The 19724-nt window shown below is 37.6% G+C and overlaps 1 protein-coding gene across 1 annotated transcript in view; it reads right to left on the bottom strand.

Annotated features, from left to right (window-relative positions):
• LOC112054658 (cyclin-dependent kinase-like 1) overlaps positions 1-15332 on the bottom strand; it is a 29697-nt gene extending 14365 nt beyond the window's left edge. The window contains exons 1-5 of the mRNA XM_052887501.1: positions 15180-15332; positions 5974-6088; positions 4615-4755; positions 967-1161; positions 210-379 (exon numbers count right to left, since the gene is read on the bottom strand). Of these exons, the coding sequence (XP_052743461.1) occupies positions 210-379; positions 967-1161; positions 4615-4755; positions 5974-6045 (578 nt within the window). The 5' untranslated portion in view covers positions 6046-6088; positions 15180-15332. The remainder of the gene's footprint in view (positions 1-209; positions 380-966; positions 1162-4614; positions 4756-5973; positions 6089-15179) is intronic.
• Positions 15333-19724: the final 4392 nt, after the last annotated feature.

The following is a 19724-nucleotide window of genomic DNA, read 5'->3' as shown; positions in this document are numbered from 1 at the left end:
CGAAAGTTAGTGTGTAAATGGGTGTTTATTTTTGTTACTCCTTTCCGAAGCTAAAAAAGTGATTTGTCTGAAATTTGGAATTGAGACAGAACCTGGATTAAAACATAGATTTCATCTCAGAAAAATCCTTGGTTTTCGCGGTATTTGTGAAAAACTAATTTTCGCGGGCATCGGCTAGCTATATTAGTAAAGAAGAAATGGCAAGCTACCTGTGCTCAGCGACCAGTAACTCCGGAGCTCTGTACCACCTTGTCGCCACGTACTCCGTGTACGGCTCTCCAGGGGCGGCCAGAGCTCTCGCGAACCCAAGGTCGCACAGCTTCACGATCCCGTTGTTGGAGACGAGCACGTTCTCTGGTTTAACGTCTCGATGTATTATCTGGAATTAATAAAGAAAGCACGTGAATAAATTACGTCTTTGTAGGATTAATGTCTTTTTTAAATACTATGGTTTATGCAACTTATGCATTTTCTCTCTCTCTTTCGCACTTGTCTTCTTTGATTGATGCCTGTATTCTCTTTAGAAGAGGAAACAGTCATAAGAATTTAGGATATGCAATGTTCAATAGGCTGCTTAACTTGGAACTTTATAGCAGTAAAGCTTTTTTTAAAAAAAATTCAATCTATTGCAATTAAGTTAGCGATTATCCTAGTGATCATAGCTAAATTTATTGTCTTTTAAAGACGCATTATATAGTGTCTTAAATATTCCTACGATTCGATTTGAAGATATATAGATTGCATTGTAACCAAAGAAAACGAACGATTGCAAGGCATTCCAAATATTTCTAGGGATCTTACAGAGCAATGCAACTTTCTATAGTACCTACTTTTAACTGTATATTACTTAATACTGTGTTCCGTATGTTAATACCAACCTCAAAAGGAAGATACAAAAGGTGCAAGAAGGAATAAAAATAACATACTGTGGAAAAATGTTACAAAACAAATTGTACTTAAGCTCACCGAATTCTGATGACAATACTCGATGCCTTTGAGCAGCTGGTAAAGGTGTTTCTTGGCGGTGTCTTCCCCCAGCCCGCCTGGAGACGACTCCAGCTCGTCCAGCAGTGTGTGGTCAAGGTACTCGAACACCAGGTAGAACCGCCGCTTCCGACGGAACACCTCTATCATGTTCACCAGGTGGTCGTGCCTGAGTTTCTGGAAAAGACAATCACATTTGTCCACATGAGCAGAAAAGTCAGGAAAAACCAATCAGTCATATGATAACTAATTTGATAACTTCCCCATCCATACTAATATTATGGAGACAAGGTTTGTGGCATTTTAAGGGTAATCCCTGGATCTGCTGAACCGATTTTGAAAATATTTTACTACTGCCACGTTTTTTGCAAATTACACAGGTTTTGGTAATATTAATAAAGATTATAGCCGCGATAGCCCAGTGGGTAACAGTAACCTCTTCCTTCGATTCCGGAAGGTGTGGGTTCCAATCCGGTCCGGGGCATGCACCTCCAACTTTTGAGGTATGTGCATTTTAAGAAATTAAATATCGCGTGTCTCAAACGGCGAAGAGAAAGATTGTGAAGTTACCTGCAGATCTGAGAAAATCTTAAATACTTGCAATATGTGAGCTGGATCAAAGAAAATTATTTACTTACTGATGATTTTAAACTTATTTCGTGTTCATTACGAATATTATTTAAACCGATTTTGTCGTGACCACAATCCGTGAAACTGGTTCGAAATATCGACATTAAAAATCTCGTCGTTTTATCGTGGTAGGTATGTACCCGTTTAAATAATATTCGTTATTTACTTACTGGCTTTCAAATTAAAAAACCGCTTCAAAATCAATCCATCTATTTGAGAGTACGATACCACAGGCAGACACAAATACAGACAGACATCGACGTCAAACTTATAACAGCACTCTATTTGTTGCGTCGGGTTTTCAAAAATGCCATAAATCATTTTGGAAAAGTGCTGATACTCTCACACTGCTAGAGCGATATTAACCAAACATAGAGTTAAGAAACCTCCTCGTTAAGCTCGACCTTCGTTGCAAGTTTCCACTTTCCACAAAAGCATTCCTTTGTCTGCTATGGCAAATGTAGTCGTTAATTTATTTAGATTTTAGTGGAAACCACATTTTCCAAGGAAATGTTTATCAACATAGACTTATAAAATAGGCAGACGGTGTTTCGCTGACAACTGAAGCACCATAACGGCGCCGAGTATCTAGGTGTGAGTGTGAAGTACATTGTCAGATATAGGAAATATACTGGAATATACGGAAATATCTATCTTCAGGCCGACAGATAGCCAAGTGGATATGACCTATGCCTCCAATTCCGGAGGGCGTAGGTTCGAATCCGTTCCGGGGAATGCACCACCAACTTTTCACATTGCATTTTAAGAAATTAAATATCGCATGTCTCAAACGGTGAAGGAAAAATATCGTGAGGAAACCTGCATATCTGAGGATTTTCTTAATTCTATGCGTGTGTGAAGTCTGTCAATCCGAATTGGGCCAGCGTGGTAGACTATTGGCCTAACCCCTCTCATTCTTAGAGGAGACTCGTGCTCAGCAGTTAACCGAATATGGGTTGATAATAATCTATCTTCATATACGTGCATCTGTGTTCTTGTCAGCATGTGCATATATGCGAACTGGCATCATTAGGGTGCGTCACTTTTTAGATCAGGAGACGGTATCTGAACTTTTTATTACATCTATGTTTATCAACTTTTGATACACAGTTTATTTCTAAATTCATGCTAATTTTTTACACAAAATGCGTAGCGTAGCTGTCAAGTTAAACATCCTGTTCGAAAAGTCGACTTGATTGTGGGAGTATGCAATAAGTTTTCGAGATATTATGTGGTTTGCACATCAACAAAATGCGGTTGTTTTAGAATACATATAATATTTCTCTTTGTTTCCTTATTTTTGTCAATGTTTGGGTAGGTAGTTCTCGATACAACAAATCAAAGATTTGAAATGTTGTAAATAACCTTTGTTTTACCTAGCGGACCTTTGTCGGACCTGGGTGACGTTGTCGCATGGGTTCGTCGGCTTTTCGTGGATGATGTCAAAATAAATAAATTATTTTATACTAGCGGACGCCCGCGACTTCGTCCGCGTAAAAATTGATGTAAACTTCTCTACCTCTACCTTACCCTGCTCGTAAACCTACCCAACCCTACCCAACCCTACCCTACCCTACCCCTATTTTACCCTACCCTACCGCTAACGCTAACCCTTCCCTCCCCCCACCTTACCCTACCCTAACCCTACCCGTAACCTATCCATACCCTATCCTACCCTACCCCTAATATACCCCACCCTACCCCTACCTTACTCCTACTCTACCGCTAACCCTAACCCTTCCCTACCCCTACCTTATCCCTACCCTAACCCTACCCTACCCGTATCCTACCCCTACCCTACCCTACCTCTATCCTACTCCTCCCCTACCCTATACGTTCCATATCCTTCCCCTACCTCTACCTTGCCCCTGCCCTACACTACCCCTACATTATCCGTACCCTACCCTACCCTACACTTTCCCTAAATTACCCCTACATTACCTCTATCCTACCCCTTCCCTACCTCTATCCTATCCCTACCCTCAGCAAAATTGGTCCAGCCTTTTGTGCGTGGTGCAATGACCAAAAGACTATAATTTCCCAAGCGACTTCTATGCTAATACTATAAAGAGGTAAAGTTTGTGTGGTTGTCGGGGGTAATCTCTGGATCTACTGGACCGATTTGGAAAATTCTTTTACCAATAGAAAGCTACATTATTTGCGAGTATCATAGGCTATGTTTGGTCCTCATATTCATACGGGAACGGGAACCACGTAATTGAAACTGCGGGGCGTCATATAGCGGCATTTCTGCGACTTTCAGAAATTTTGTATTATCTCCGAAACTATATAACTAATTAACATACTGTAAAAGGCAAATCTTATCTCTATAATATCCTTGTGATTATTAAATCATTTATTTTGATAAGGATTTAAGTTTAGTTGTGTAAATAATGACGTAAACCTTAGTTTAAAATTTAAATAATTTATTAAAGTACTAAAGGTACTATATCTGCTAAAATATAAAAGATAGATATATGGTGTCGCGGACTTTTTTGTAGAACTTTTAAAGGTTTAAAAAGCCTCCATACATTTATTTCAGTTATACGCAATGGTTGAGGCAGCGCATGCGAATAAGTAAGTTTTTCAGTCTGACCTGTAAGAGAAAACCCGCGATATCTCAGTAGTTATATATGATAAAAATATAAAATATAGCCTATAGCACTCCCCGATAAAGTAGCATTCTACTGGTGAAAGAATTTGTAAAATCGGTCCAGTAGTTCCGAAGATTACCCCATTTCAAAAAATTGTTACAAACTTACAAACTTTACCTCTTTATAATATTAGTATAGATTCATGATGAACTTCCGCGATGTAACGCCTGCTTCTATCCAATATTCACCCTCGTAGTTGCAATTTGTTTTTTTGTAACGATTTAACCCCATAATAACTCGACTGATTTTAGAAATTGTTTCACCAACGGAAACCTACATTACCAGCTACCAACACAGGATATATACGTAAGCATCTTCTAGTTTACAACAATTAATGGAACCTCACCTTAAGCATCCTAATCTCTCGCAGCGCCATCTTCTTGACGGCCGCGTCATCTTCTGTCTCGAGGAACTTCTTGATGGCCACCAGCTGGCCCGTGTCGCGGCGCCGGCACTTCAGCACCACGCCGTACGAGCCCTCGCCTACCTGCAATGGCGTGCACAAGGTTCATAAATAGGGTAAGCACTATACGGCACTAAATGTATCGTTGGTCTAAGTGGTTTCAGACCATGAGGTCCTTCAATTCAGATCGGGCTATGAGATACTAAGATGTTTTTCTTCTAAGAAATTCTCTGTTAGTGATTTTTACTCAGCCTGGAGTTGGAAAGATTTTTTTACCATATATTTTGACTTAATTGTTAATATGACCAATATTCCCATTTCCCTCCAGCTAGTCGGAAACGACAGTATTAGGAGTGGGTACAGTAGACCAACGGAGCGGGGATCGAACCACCACCCCTCGGTGATAAGTCCAACCGCTCTTACTGATGAGCTATTGTCTCTTAAGTTGAGGGTGTTTTTCACCCCGTGCGGTGCCTTTTCGAGTTGATAAATGAGTGTATTAAAGCATATGAGCCTTGATAGCCCAGTTTCCACCTCTAACTTTTCAGTTGTGTGCATTTTAAGAAATTAAATGTCACGTGTCTCAAACGGTAAAGGAAAACATCGTGAGGGAGGAAACCTACATACCAGAGAATTTTCTTAATTCTCCGCGTGTGTGAAGTCTGCCAATCCGCATTGGGCCAGCATGGTGGACTATTGGCCTAACTCTTCTCATTCTGAGAGGAGATTTGAGCTCAAAAGTGAGCCGAATATGGGTTGATAACTTCGACCATTAAAAAAAAAAGAATCGATGTTTCATTGTTGTAATCGTTTTCGTAGTGTAAAGAGCTCCCTAAAAATGCCAGTTTGTGTAGTTGAATGGCATAAAAAACGGCCAAAAAAACTTGTATTTTAGTAAAAGATGGAGTAAAGTTTCATTTGTAAGTATTTCTATCTTTATTTTATCAAATTTGTAATAAAAACAATTTCTAAAAAGAATCGATTCTTTTGACGGAACAAAAAAACAAAAAAGCAAAAAATCGATCAAGTGATCGAATATTCTATGTATATAATCTGTGGATAGTCTAAGCGATGTGTTTGTTAGTCTGTGTAAAAATTACGCGTGTGTGTATTGCGAGTCGGATTTAAGTTGTGTGTAGTTTATGGACACATAATACATTGATTGGTGTTAAATATTTTCGATGTGTGAAATTACGTCGTCCCCCTCAAAAACGACAAACTTTTTTGTTGGTGAATTTGGGTGCGAAACAGGTCCATAGTCTAAATAGTCTAAGGTTCATAAGGATGACAGCATCAACTTACAACAGCCAACTGCTCATACTTGTCCATGGCTCTGCTCCTAGGGGTGGAGGGGGAGAGGCGACGGTCGCGCATCGTGTCGGCGCTCAGGCATCTTCAGAGGTGGACGATGATGATCCTGTGCCAAGAGGATCCTTACATTAGATTCCATATACCATACTAGCGGACGCCCGCGACTTCGTCCGCGTGAAACGTGAACAAAATTGCCCATACCTTCGTTATGCTAGGGCATACTAAAAACAGAAAAATAAAATCTTTTTAACATATCTTTGAAGCCGGTTCAATTTTTTATGCTAAAAAGATTAATTTCCTGGTCAGGCAACACTAAGTTTGAAAAAAAAAAAAATACAGCAATCTCTATCATCGATTACAAACATGATAACAGTAAATCTAAAATTAGCGGCGACATTTACATAGTAGTGAACTTTTTGCAATGTTGCATAAATTATAGAGCGCGGTCGGTGCACAGAGCTATTATTTAGTTGTCATTACCAAATGTCAGGGACATTACTTACCGCGCATAAAGCACAGTTTAAAAAAAATGTGAAGAATTGAAAAATGCATTAACTAACCGACTTCAAAAAGGAGGAGGTTCTCAATTCGGTCGGTATTTGATCTAAACTAAAAAGCGAAAAATAACATCATAATATGTTCTACCTGCTGATCAGTATGAAGGCGGTGCTTAGCCGGTGTTGTCTTAATTTAAGCCATTTTTGACAGGACCACATGAAACAACACTGTCTGCAAAATCTAAATCTATAAGATATTCTCACATGGCTTGAATTAATACATCACCGGCTTAGCACCGCCTTCATACTGATCAGCAGGTAGAACATATTATGATGTTATTTTTCGCTTTTTAGTTTAGTAGGTACATTTTTAGGTTTTGAAGTCGGTTGTATTTTTTTTATTAAAATTTTTATTATTTTACGCTCTCCCTTCTCCTGCCTTTCTCTTATTTCTCCCCGAACCATTATTGTTCGGATAATGTTAAGTCAAATAGAGCGAGCCTCGGACCATCCTCCTCTCCGCAGAAGTAGCATTTTTCATGTGGAGCCTTTCCATGGCGAATAGGAAGCTTCAAAGTCAAAGTCAAAATTCATTTATTTCAAATAGGCTTAGTTTACAAGCTCTTTCGAAACGTCAGGTAATAATATTAAACTTAAGGTAATGGTGATAATAATCATTCGAAAACTTAAAATTAAAGTTACGGGGGTTCCAAATGCGCCTTGGTCCAAGAAGAATCAATCATACTAATCCTACTAATATTATAAATGCGAAAGTTTTTATTGTTTGTTTGTATGTTTGTTACTCTTTAACGCCGCAACTACTGAACCGAGTTAGCTGAAAATTGGAATGGAAATAGATTTTACTCTGAATTAACATAAACGCTAATTTTTAGTCCGGAAAAATCCATGGATCCCGAGGGATTTGTAAAAAACTAAATTCCACACGGATGAAGTCGCGGGCGTCATCTAGTGACTTTTAAGCAGAGAGGTCTGACCATTTAGGTCTAAAAATATACTATTAAGTATTATGGTCTGCTAAATCATTTGATAACGCGCTTCTAATAGTAGCACGTGTTTCGATTTTTCAGTACCAATGTCAAAATCGAACTTGTTTCAAAGTCAATAACAAAAATGATTATAACTGAGCAATTACCTATACACCCAAAATAAATAGGAGGCGGTCACGGTCAAAATTGACACCGGTGTGGTCTATTAAAAACACATTAGGCACTCTTACTAATAACAAAGCCTTATTGATAACTATTTGTCGATACAACCATTAGGTAATTTTATTTTCAAAGTTGACAAATTACATAATTTACAGGTATTGCATGATGAAATATCGCCTTCATTTTCATCCGAACCTAGCTAAAGAGACAGCTATATTTTAGATTATTTTCGTCTAGAAATGTAATGTGGTTTAACTTAGCCATGGGCCATTCAGTAGACAGTAGTTTACTATTTGCAATAAAATAATCTATAAGTACTATATAAATATACGATACTATATTATAATAATCTATACTATACAGAGTATAGAAATCAAGTGCTTGCGCATTTTGACAAAAATTCAATTCGGGCGATCAAAAATGAAAATAAGTAACAGAATCATCGCATTAATAATTTTCTGGTGAAACTAGTTTTAGATCTAACAGTTGGATGTCACTAACGAACGTCTAAGGGACGAAGAAACATTTTTTAGTTTTATTACACAAGAGTATTTAGCGCGTCGATTCTTATTCTACAATCGCAAACGCATCAAAAACTAAAAAGAAATATGGGAATGACATTTCTGATGAAGTTATCTATCGGATCTGTCATTCCCCTACATTATTAGTTATCAAACCGTCAGCGTTTGTAGTAAGAGAATCGTCGCGTCACATGGCTAAACTATCATATATTAAGAAGAAACCGAATGCAAACGCGACCCATGTTGTAAGCGTATCTTCACAGTTCTTTTTTTTTTAATGTATACTGCATGGCGGTAACTTTATACAATCACTTGTCGGAATACGTAAAAAAATAGCTGTAAATAAATTTAGGAAGACATTATTTGATTTATTAATGAAAAAGTTGTACTATAGCGTCAATACAGTGACATTTATAACAGTGACATTTATATTATTAACATTAATTAATCGGAACTTTGTTTTATTTTTATTATTTGTAAATTTGTAATTTGTAAATTAATTTGTAAGATCTGTTTACTTTTGCACGCCAACTATGGCAGGATATGTGTTTAAATATAATTTATATTATTCCTATGTACCTAAGTGTACCATATTCTGGCGAAATAAAAATTGATTGATTGATTGATTTTGAAACTAGCTCATGGGTCACAACCCGTTTATTATTCTGAAACTTATTTACCCACTTCGGTTGCACATGTAGGCAGACTTCCAGAGGCACACGACGATGTGAAAGCTATAAAGTTATTAAGGGGGGTTGACATTGACTCGCGGCTATTACGCGCACGACACACCCGACATGACATCTAAGCCTGCAGTAGCTAGACAAACCTCATTTTGTGAAGGCTTAAGACATATCCATAGGTAAGAAGCCAGCTATTGTTAACAATGTTAGCAAGTTATGGAGTTTTGGCGGCTTTGAAAAGTATCAGGTTTTTATAGTGTATACGCTCAACCGTTTAAGTGCGTATTTTTTTAAACATATTCTTCAGTATAATAGCACTTTAGGTTTGAAATGGCTAGAATCCACAGCTGCGAAACCTGACAAAATGTAAAAATAAACTGTCACCATCAGTGGCGTAGCTTGTCTTGAAGCGGCCCTGTATCAAAGTTAGTTAAGGGGCCCAATAGACGAGCGGTAAATCCCGAAAATGTCCAAGGTTTTTTTACCGGAAAGCACCAAATTAAGTTAAATTGTGGTTTAAATTTTACTAATGTTTGCTTTCACACTTAAGGGGCCCCTGTAGCCCGGGGGTCCCGTATCATTGATACGGCTAATACGGTAGCTACGCCCCTGGTCAGAGTGGTTATTATGTGAGAGTTGAGTTGCAGTTGAGATTTAAACATAACTTTAAAACCAAACTTCAACTTAGATTTATTTTAATACCCCAAGTTAAAAAGGGCTTAAAAGTAATGTTAGTATAAATAGTACGAAAAATCCAATGAAATGATATAAAATACATTGTTGCAAATTTTTTTTTTAGTGGTGATGTAGATTTCATTTTTACTTGAGTAGTCTTGATTGTTTTTGGTATATAAAAGGTTACTGGTTCACATTGTAGACTGATTTATAAATAAAACTCACAGATCACTTTTTGTCGTCGTCATCATTCCATTTTCGGCTCACTGCCGAGCTCGAGTCTCCTCTCAGAATGAGAGGGGTTAGGCCAGTAGTCAACCACGCTGGCCCAATGCGGATTGGCCGACTTCACACACGCAGAGAATTAAGATAATTCTCTGGTATGCAGGTTTCCTCACAATGTTTTCATTCACCGATTTTAATTTCTATAATTGCCACTTTTTGTACGTATGGTTTAATTCACCATCTTGGGAAGAGAGAGAGGACCAGGCGCGCGCAAGAAGGAGACGGCCAATGACATAGAAATTCAGTTCGGAAATACTGAACAAGTGGGTTAAGCTTCTATATATTGTCTGGCATTGTCCTTTTCAGCTTTCATAAACTGAGGGAGGTCTGGTTTTTGCAGGCATCTCGTCCTAACATGTTGGTGTACCGATGTTCATTTTTTATAACGTTTGCTCTGCTACCAATGTCGACTGTGTACCTCGAGGGGTTACCTTTGTTATTTTTAACCATCGATTTAAAAGAGGGGTGTTAATGTTTATACCATAGGTAACATATTACTTAACTACTTCAATACACTACTACAGTATACTACAGTAAAAATCTTATAGGTTGTACCGAAAGAGAGGAAGAGACAAAACAGGCAGGACAGGAAATCACGATGGAAACTAACTAGTATGGAGGAGGATGAAAATCCACACTCCTTTTGGTTTCTACACGGCTTCGTACCAGAACGCTAAATCGCTTGGCGGTACGTCTTTGCCGGTAGGCTAGTAACTAGCCACGGCTGAAGCTTCCCACCAGCCAGACCTAGACCAATTAAGAAAAACCTTAACCAGCCCAGCCGGGGATTGAACCCAGGACCTCCGTCTAGTAAATCTACCGCGCATACCACTGCGCCACGGAGGCTATCAAACTGCAGGTACTCAAAGTTGAATCGTAGGTGTTAAACCTCATATATTACACCGGCAACCAAATCCTTCTAACTGGAAGCACTTCACAGCAATGCTGCTTGGCGGCAAAAATAAGCATGGTAGTACTTTCCCCACAAATAGCTCCACTCCAATATTAATATATTAAAAGTTGGGAAAGCAATTCGATATAATATGGTACGAAGTTCACCAGGTCATGTTATATGAATAAGCAGTACGTTCACCAGGTCGTGCAGTATGAATAATACTATAGTACAGTATAATTCCGAGTTCAATAAACGATATACCGGGCACGGTGTAGTATGACAGCGATTACTTACCGTAGTACCGGGTAAAGTTACCCGGCTGCGGCTCCAACCCGAAGGAATTTATTCCTACGCTGACACGCGAACCGAAAAGTATTTGTTTTGATTATTTTTCTACTCGAAACAGCTTCATTCGGCAACGAAAAGTCTGCCTAAATCGAAAATATAAGTTATTCCAACTTTTTTTTTTGTATCATTCTAGGAAAAATCGTACAAAGCGATTTGCGTCTTCATTTTCATGCATTCCATGCCTGGAATTCCTGCCCAAAATTTTTGCTTCTTGATTTATACAACTCTTTTTTTTATCTGATTGTGTGACTGTCATAGGCTTCTTAATTGGACCTCGGGAGCGTTAGTAAGATTTTTAGGTGAACGCAGAAGTATCTCCTGATTGAGGGGCTCGAAAACAGAAGATTAGATGGCCGAACTGCTCTCTAAGGCTTAACAGTGTTATTTGTAGACGTTGTGGGGCCGCCCCCAGAATTTAAACACTATGCGTTTGAGAAGTCGACATTTAGCGAGTAATTGGTCCCCTGGGGGTGGCCCTGCAACGTTTATGAATTCCACTGTAAGTAAATAGTGAATAGGAATCTTAAAGACAAGCGCGTACGTTTCGTTCACATGTTCGTTTACCGATATCATAGTCAAGTGTATACAAGTGAGAACGAGTACTTTCTATTTCGTATAATATATTGTAGGGAATTGTTTACCATCTTGTGGGTCTACTTACTTAATTGGAGGGGAAGATTTGGGAGGGAATAGAAAAATTGGTTGTATTTCGTTCTATCATTCGCCAACTTACCCGTATAATGCTACGTGACTATTTTAAATATGACATGTAGCGCAGATTTTCAACTGCAACCACAGATCGGGCAATGTCACAAACGTAGTCAGTACAGCCTTATAATCTTTCACACAGTTCAGCCGTCTCTTCTTTGACCTTCTCTTCAGGCATTATTTAATGTTTTATTTAATACATTTGCCTTAAAATCAGGTAATTTCACCAAATTACCCGATTTTAGACAGTCGCAGTTAACATGCACGACGGTGCATATTAATTTCGACTAAAATCAATATGGCCGGTGTAAATAGTTATCCCCAAAAAAACCGACACGCATATATCACGGTTCGATGATTTATTAACGAGGGGGGAATGGAGGTAATTTAAATTATAATCTTTTCTTTGCCAAACGTCTGGGGAGCTATCCACATTCCGTACCGTTGAGTCACAGTTTGCCTGACATACAGTTCAGGATTTGCAGAAAAAGAAAACTTGTCAAATCAATTACCATTAAAAAGTTCTAAGTGTTTATTAAACGCAAGCTTTTAGGAAAGTCTTATTAAAGTGTTAATGATTATATAAATGATAAAAAAAGCTTTGTGTTAAACTGCATTCTAAGTACGACTGTGTGCTTAGTTCTAGATAAGGTTGTAAAATGGTCGTAAAAAAATAAACCTTTGTTGTGGACTTTTCTCGGACCAAGGCGCCTTTGGAACCCTCGTAGCTTTAATTTTAAATTTTCGACTATTGTTACCACCATTAGATTAGATTAAACTATGACATAACTTAACATTTCAAAAGTGCTTGTAAACTAAGCCTAACTGAAATAAATGAATTTTGAATTGTTTTATAATTTTGAATTTTGAATTATTTCCTTATTATCAGAAGTATGTCGACGTACAAATGTTGTGTACATTTGTACGTCGTCTAACGTCTACATTATGTCTAATGACGTAATTGCGCCGCCCCGCCGATTTTAAAGATATAAATACTCAAAAAAATATATTTTAATTATAAGTATTCTTCAAAAATCATAGACACAAGCGAAAATGCTTTTCTATTATGATAGAGGGCAGATAAAATATGTCGGAGCTAGTTTTAAGACAATAATATTTATTGAAAATATGTTTGTTTAACACACACACTAACTGTAAAATTTTCAAGGTTCACTGTGAAAAGCAATGGTCACCTAACGTTCATTTCATAATCAAACTATAATATGAAAATGTATAATAACAAAACAAGTATAGTATAAAAAGTTTGTTTAAATTTGGACCAATCATTAAAAGGGAACCTTTTTTTTTTAAATGGCACTAAGCAATTGCCACACACGCGGAACAATGGGACACTAGTCTGCCGCGACATACGGTATGCTCTTTTTCAGAGAAAAACGAAAGAGAGAGCAATATTTCAACTCCGCAGCTAGTAGTCAACAATGCGTGTTTCTCTTCACGACATATGTTGACGGATGCCCTACTGTAGGGTGTAGTAAACTGTGGATATCCGTAAAAATGATCGGCCGCGCTACAGAGCATCGCGTGCGGCGCGCGATTTGTTCAGCGATGCCATCACAATACTAATCAATAAAAATGTTGAGCCGCTATATTTGGGACTCGGCTGTGGATGTCACATGACATTCTCTACTGGAATTTATCCTACATTTTCTGAGTACCTACAACGTTGGTACTGATGTTCTTACATACTTGTCTTGCTTTGAAACTTGGGGCACGTAACTCTTTTAGTCTTGGAAATTTTTTAAGTTTGAGTGTATGCAATTAATGCATCACATTAATATTATAAAGGCGAAAGTTTATGTGCATGTGTGTTTGTTCCTCCTTTACGCTGCGGCTACTGAAGGGTTTTAGCTGAAATTTGGAAAAATCCACGGTTCCCTCGGGATTTGTGACGCGCGGACGAAGTCGCGGTCGTCCGCTAGTATAAAAATTAATGTACTGTTCATTAGTCTTGTTTAATCTATATGTTTATATGGACGTAATGATTAATTTATTTTGGAAGTGTTCGTTTTATTAGACACCACGTCTATAAAAAGTTTACACTAGCGTGTACCTAATCTCAAATGTTGTGTCAAATAAATGAATTAAACCCACGTAACTTTAATTTTAAGTTTTTGAGTAATTATCACCATTAATAAATTATTTTACCTGACAAATAAAATAAATGAATTTTGATTATGCTTACATGTTTTCGAATTTGACTGCGAAGAATTCCAATCATAATGTGTGAAAAGTAATTCTATCTTATCGTTATCGTAATAAGAAATTCTTTAGAAGTTCATCAGTGAGTTATTTATACCTTCTGCTGCTAGCTTACCCCACACAAATTTATATTTGTATTAAAGGGAGTTTTCAAAAATCCCATGTCTGTACAAAATCTCTCTGATTCATAGGTTTAAGCATTATGAAATGCTCGTAACATAGTATTAAAGTATTAAAAAACATGGTTATTTAAGTGTGATATTAAGATTTTTTTATAATCTTAATACATCACGAAATCTCAAAAATCGTTTGACATACAAAGATGAAATTTGGCAGGGAGGTAGAACGGATTTTGCGAGAGGGCTGGATTAAGGAGGTCTAAGGGCGAACGAAGTCGCGGGCGTCCTCTAGTATTATATATCACGCTCACGCTTGACCTGATGGTAGATGTAGATGAGGCTTAAGGTGGACTACAGCCTAGAGGACGCCGATTCAGGATTCACAGTCTTAAAAAAAATGAGTGGAGATTAAAAGAGAGATATAACAGAAATACCTAACAAGTGACGATTATCTCAGTTCATTATTTTTTAAGATTAGAATCTGAAGTTTAAATTCCGTCATATATTTTATAAAATTTATATAGCCTATGTCACCCGGGCTATTACTACGAATCTTTTCAAACGTCATTCATTAAAATCGGTTCAGTAGTTTAGGCGCTACGGCGGAACAAACATACATAATTAGACAACCAAACTCCTTCCTTTTGGCTTCGCCGTATTCAGATAAAAAATGTAGTCCCACTAGGAGTGGAGATAAGAATAAAGAACTGATGATCGCAGTCTGACGCAAAACATTTAATAATAAAATGTCTGTCTGTTTATCGATGGTTGTTATAATGGATTATCTTTTTTGTAACCCGTACATTGAGTAATAGTCAGCCTCCCGAACTATATCTACGCAAATGAAACCGCGGGGCACAAGCGGTATTAAAATATCATAAAATGATAAGGTATTTATAGAGTACATCATAATAATACAAATAAATGTTTATTTTTGTATCGTGTTACCGGTAATATAGATCGGAAATCACTAAAAAGTCACGACATCTCCAAAATCACTAAAAACCGAACCATAAAATATTTACCGTACAACATCGTAAAAAATATTTATAATACGAGCAAAACAAGTCAACTCACCTCATTTCAACAATGGTATTTCCAATTTTGCACAAACGTAAAACCTCTACTGTGGTGAACCTCTTTGGCAAGTATCCATGCAGGTTGTGTAGCACTAATTAAAGTTTTATAAACACGTGCCTCGTAGCGTTGCTACGGCGTAGAGCGCGCGGGCGTCTACGAAAGCGGACCGACGTAGACTGATGCCGGTTCAGCAAAGTTACGAAAGCTTGTGTGAGTGTAATAATTTCATACCTAGCAGACTACAGATGTTTGCTAAAATTGTCTTTACGGTATGCAATGAAAGTTCTCAAAATCTATACTAATATTATAAAGCTGAATGCGTTTGATTGAAAGCGTTTGATTGCACGCGTTAATCTCAGAAACTACTGGTCTGATTTGAAAAATTCTTCCAGTGTCAGATACCCCATTTATCGAGGAAGGCTATAGGCTATATATTATCCCCGTATTCCTTCGGGAACGGGAACCACGCGGGTGCAACCGCGTGGCGTCAGCTAGTATTTTATAAAGCAATTATATTAAAGGGTTAATATCTACAGACAGTAAGATTAGACAGACTAGGCGCAAGACTTACAATTTTTAACCGACTTCAAAAAAAAGGATTAGGTTCTCAAGTTCATCAGTATGTTCTTTTTATATATTTTTTTTATGTATAGATTTTTTTAAAGAATATTTTCCATATCTTTTAAATGACCAATATTCAAATCAATCAAACCAAAACATTTGTTAGGAGTGGGCACGACAATAACCCAGCAAGTGGTGATCGAACCACGAACTCTATGAATCTTATTTAGACATAGCACACATTTTTACGGATTTCCGCCTTGTTGCAGTTTTTATTTTATATTTTTTGTTAAATCCTTAAGTTTTAATCCTCCCTGTCTACCATATCCGTAAAGACATATCCTTTATTATCTACAGAATAAAGGACAAAGTAAGTAATTGGAGCTTGGCATAAAAATTAATGAGCCAGCTGTGTTTTCTGTTGACCAGGTGTGAGTTATTGTTCTGATTTCCACACGTCTTCGACCGATCGCAGTAATGTCTATTGATATGTAATAAATTATTGTATAGTTATCATTTTTATTGATTTATCGTGACATAGAACGACAAGTTCATTTAAATACTAATAAATTATTGTTTTTTCAATATTTCTTCTTTTTCTTTAGGGCGTAATTTTTCAAGAAATGGGTAATATAATGCGTACATGTATGAATGTTTCTTTTAAATATAATTTAGACATATCACCGATGACCGAAAATGTTTTTTTTTTATAGATTTTGTAATATTTTTCAGATTAAGCAGCCAGATTAGTATGGATAGTCCAGCATGGAAAACTCGGATATAAGCCCGGATGGAAAACGCCAATAAATGTGTAATGGATAACGCCTAAAAACCTAGATAGATAAAGCCTATAAACCTAGATGGAAAACGCCTATAAACAGTGCAACAGTTCGAAATAATAAAATTCTGTAAAATGTAATGTGACACGCTTTTGTCTGCAAATAAATACATTGATTGATTGATTGATTGAAAACATCCAAGGAACACATCCTACAAAGTGGCTTCCTGTATCCATCAACCAGTGACGTGTTAAATCTAATATGATTGTAGTCAAGGGCTAACTTGTAAAGAATAAAACAAAAAAAAAACAGTGGAAATTTTACCCTTCTGACCGGAACACAGCAATGCTGCTTGTTAGCTGTATTAAGTATGGCAGCATTGCTTCCCCGGACGAGCTCCGGCACAAAAAGCTCTGCTAATACTACTAATTTTCATTAAATTTAATTAAACACTGTCTGTCTGTCCGTGTTTTTGTTTAACGAGCATCACTCTGAAACTACTAAAAGAATTCAAATGAAACGTCACACGATTTGAGATTATAATACTAAGAAGGTGATACTTTTTGTCGCGAAAATAATATCAAAAGGGGGTGAAATAGGGGTTGAAAGTTTACATCGAGTTTAACGCAGACAAGGTTGCGGGCGTCCGCTAGTAAATAATAAGATTAGTACAATATAAATGCTTCTTTGTTCGACTTAACCACCTAATTGCATTTTTCCCATTAAAACATAAGTTAAGACTGGTAATTTGCAAATAATAGTAGCAATGACTTGAGCCTGGCCGTGCCCGATTTGCAACCGAGTTAATAAATAATGATTACGTAGCTCGATCATTACGTTTACGTGAAAAGCCTTTTCTTTAAGCTAACGCCACATCTTCGGCAAAATTGATTATTTTTTTAACGGAAAATGTACTCTTTATTTGTTATCGTATGATTTTCCGTTCCGTAGAACATTTTTTACAACTGATTATTATTAATTTTTCATGAGTAGCTTCATCTCGATGAGACAGTCAACTTTTTTATTTACGAAAATTCTCGATTCTGGTAGCCAACTGAGTTACCAGGAAATAAAAATTTCTGAGCGTCGGAACGACGTCGAACGATGTACCAAGCAATTTCTAGAACATTGTGGCTGTTAAGTTTTATAACTATTAATTAAGCAACAGTAAAACAAACAGCCGGTTAGTAACAACTTTTAATATTCTCGTTATTGATACAATTTGGGAGGAGGGTAGTTTATCAAAAGTCGACAATAGTCTGGCAAGTTCGTTAATATCACTCCCATGATATGCGGGTGACGGGGGGGAAAGACTGCGCGGGTGTGAAATCGTGCGTGCGGGGAAGTGAGGTGGGTTTTTCATTCATTGCTACACGACCCCCCCCCCCACTCTCCACCCCCGCGCGGATCATCGGGAGTATTACGAACGAAGCTGGCAAGCTATAAAATACAAGCTATAATAAATATATATATTTTTTATTCTTTACAAGTTAGCCCTTGACCAAAATCTTACCTGATGGTAAGTGATGATGTAATCTAAAATGGTAGCGGGCTAACTTGTTAGGAGTAGGAAGACAATCCACACCCCTTTCGGTTTCTACACGGCATCCGGAACCCTAAATCGCTTGGCGGTACGTCTATGCCGGTAGGGTAACTAGCCACGGCCGAAGCCTCCCACCAGCCAAACTCTTGTTATCGCCGCTTTGGCCGCTATTAAATTTACATGTTTTTAATAAATAGTGTAGTCTGTGACGAATATGACGTCGCTCGATCTCGTGTGGTCGTGGCGTTCGAGCCGTCCACATCTCTTGTTGTGTAATTCTTTATGGGTTACTTGGGATAGGCGGGGAGAGTGACTTGAGTGGAAAAGGGGAGTGTTTGTATACAGTCAAAGGTACCTTTAACCCTACACACTACGTTCACAAGTGCGTGACTTCACTCAAGGTCATTCTCTGCCATTCTAGGATCATATTTTGGTTACAGTTGGATTTGTTAATTAAGTTGTCCTGGCAAGTGTTGTGAATCATAACCTTTGTTCGACATTAGTTTTTTTATATCTGTAATCACTCTTGAGTCCTACAATACTCTTTACTCTTTGTTAAACAAGAAGAAATCGAAGAGATCGCCAAGTGTAGTGTAGGCATGCCGCGTGACCGCGGGCGACAGGCAGCGGGCAGCGACCCCTCGCGTGCGGTCAAGGGGGCGCGGCACACACAGAAAAACATTTCATGCCTTACGGGGCGGCAGATCTAATCTCACATCTTCGGAAAACTATTTATTAATGCTATTCAATCTTTTCCTTTGACATACTTGTGACATCTACAAGTAATTACTTCTGTATTTTGCTATATAAGCTAATGATCTTGGATTTCATTACTAATTTTGATAATTTTTTTTATTTTTTATGTTAGCTGTGGCGTCACACGGGTCTCAGTTGAAAATCAGCGCCGTGTGTTATGCTTGTATATAGTACACGGCATATGCTGAGCTGTACACCCTTTCTTTTTTAAGGGTTACAGACAGACATGCTGTCTTTAGAAAAGGATACTGTTTGTAACTTTTAAATTTGAATACATTTATTTTCTTTCTAATTTCATTAACGACGAATCGACGTAAATCATTAGATGGGCCTCTCTATACTAAAGAACGCACAATTTTATGTCATTACCCAAAGACGTGCACGCACATCTTATCTTAGTACGTAACAAGCGCATGCTGTGAGTGGGCGTGGATTTAAAAAAATATTTAGTCCCTTAATTATTGACTTCGTGTTCATTTTGGAAGTGTAAAAACACAAGCCACAACATGAATAAAGAGAAATGTGTTACGAGTGATGACGTACTCAATGTTTTTTTTTTGTTTGTATGGATATCTTAATTTTATTAATTTACTTACCCTCCCCCCCACGATATCCCATTAACAACCCATATACGACTTACAATTTAGCACGAGTCTCCTCTGACGATGAGAAGGGTTAGGCTAATAGAGGCACCACGCTGGCCCAATGCGGATTGGCAGACTTCACATACGAAGAGAATTGAGAAAACTCTCAGGTATGCAGGTTTCCTTACGATGTTTTCGTATATAATTATGATACGTATTTAATTTTTAAAGTTGGAGGTGCATTTTAAGAAAATAAATATCACGCGTCTTAAACGGTGAAGGAAAAGCATCGTGAGGAAACCGAGAGATAATAGCCCAG

This window comes from Bicyclus anynana, chromosome 19, assembly GCF_947172395.1.
Source record: "Bicyclus anynana chromosome 19, ilBicAnyn1.1, whole genome shotgun sequence".
Taxonomy (NCBI): domain Eukaryota; kingdom Metazoa; phylum Arthropoda; class Insecta; order Lepidoptera; family Nymphalidae; genus Bicyclus; species Bicyclus anynana.
The sequence above is the reverse complement of the archived record's forward strand: the minus strand, read 5'-3'. Positions and strand labels throughout refer to the sequence as shown.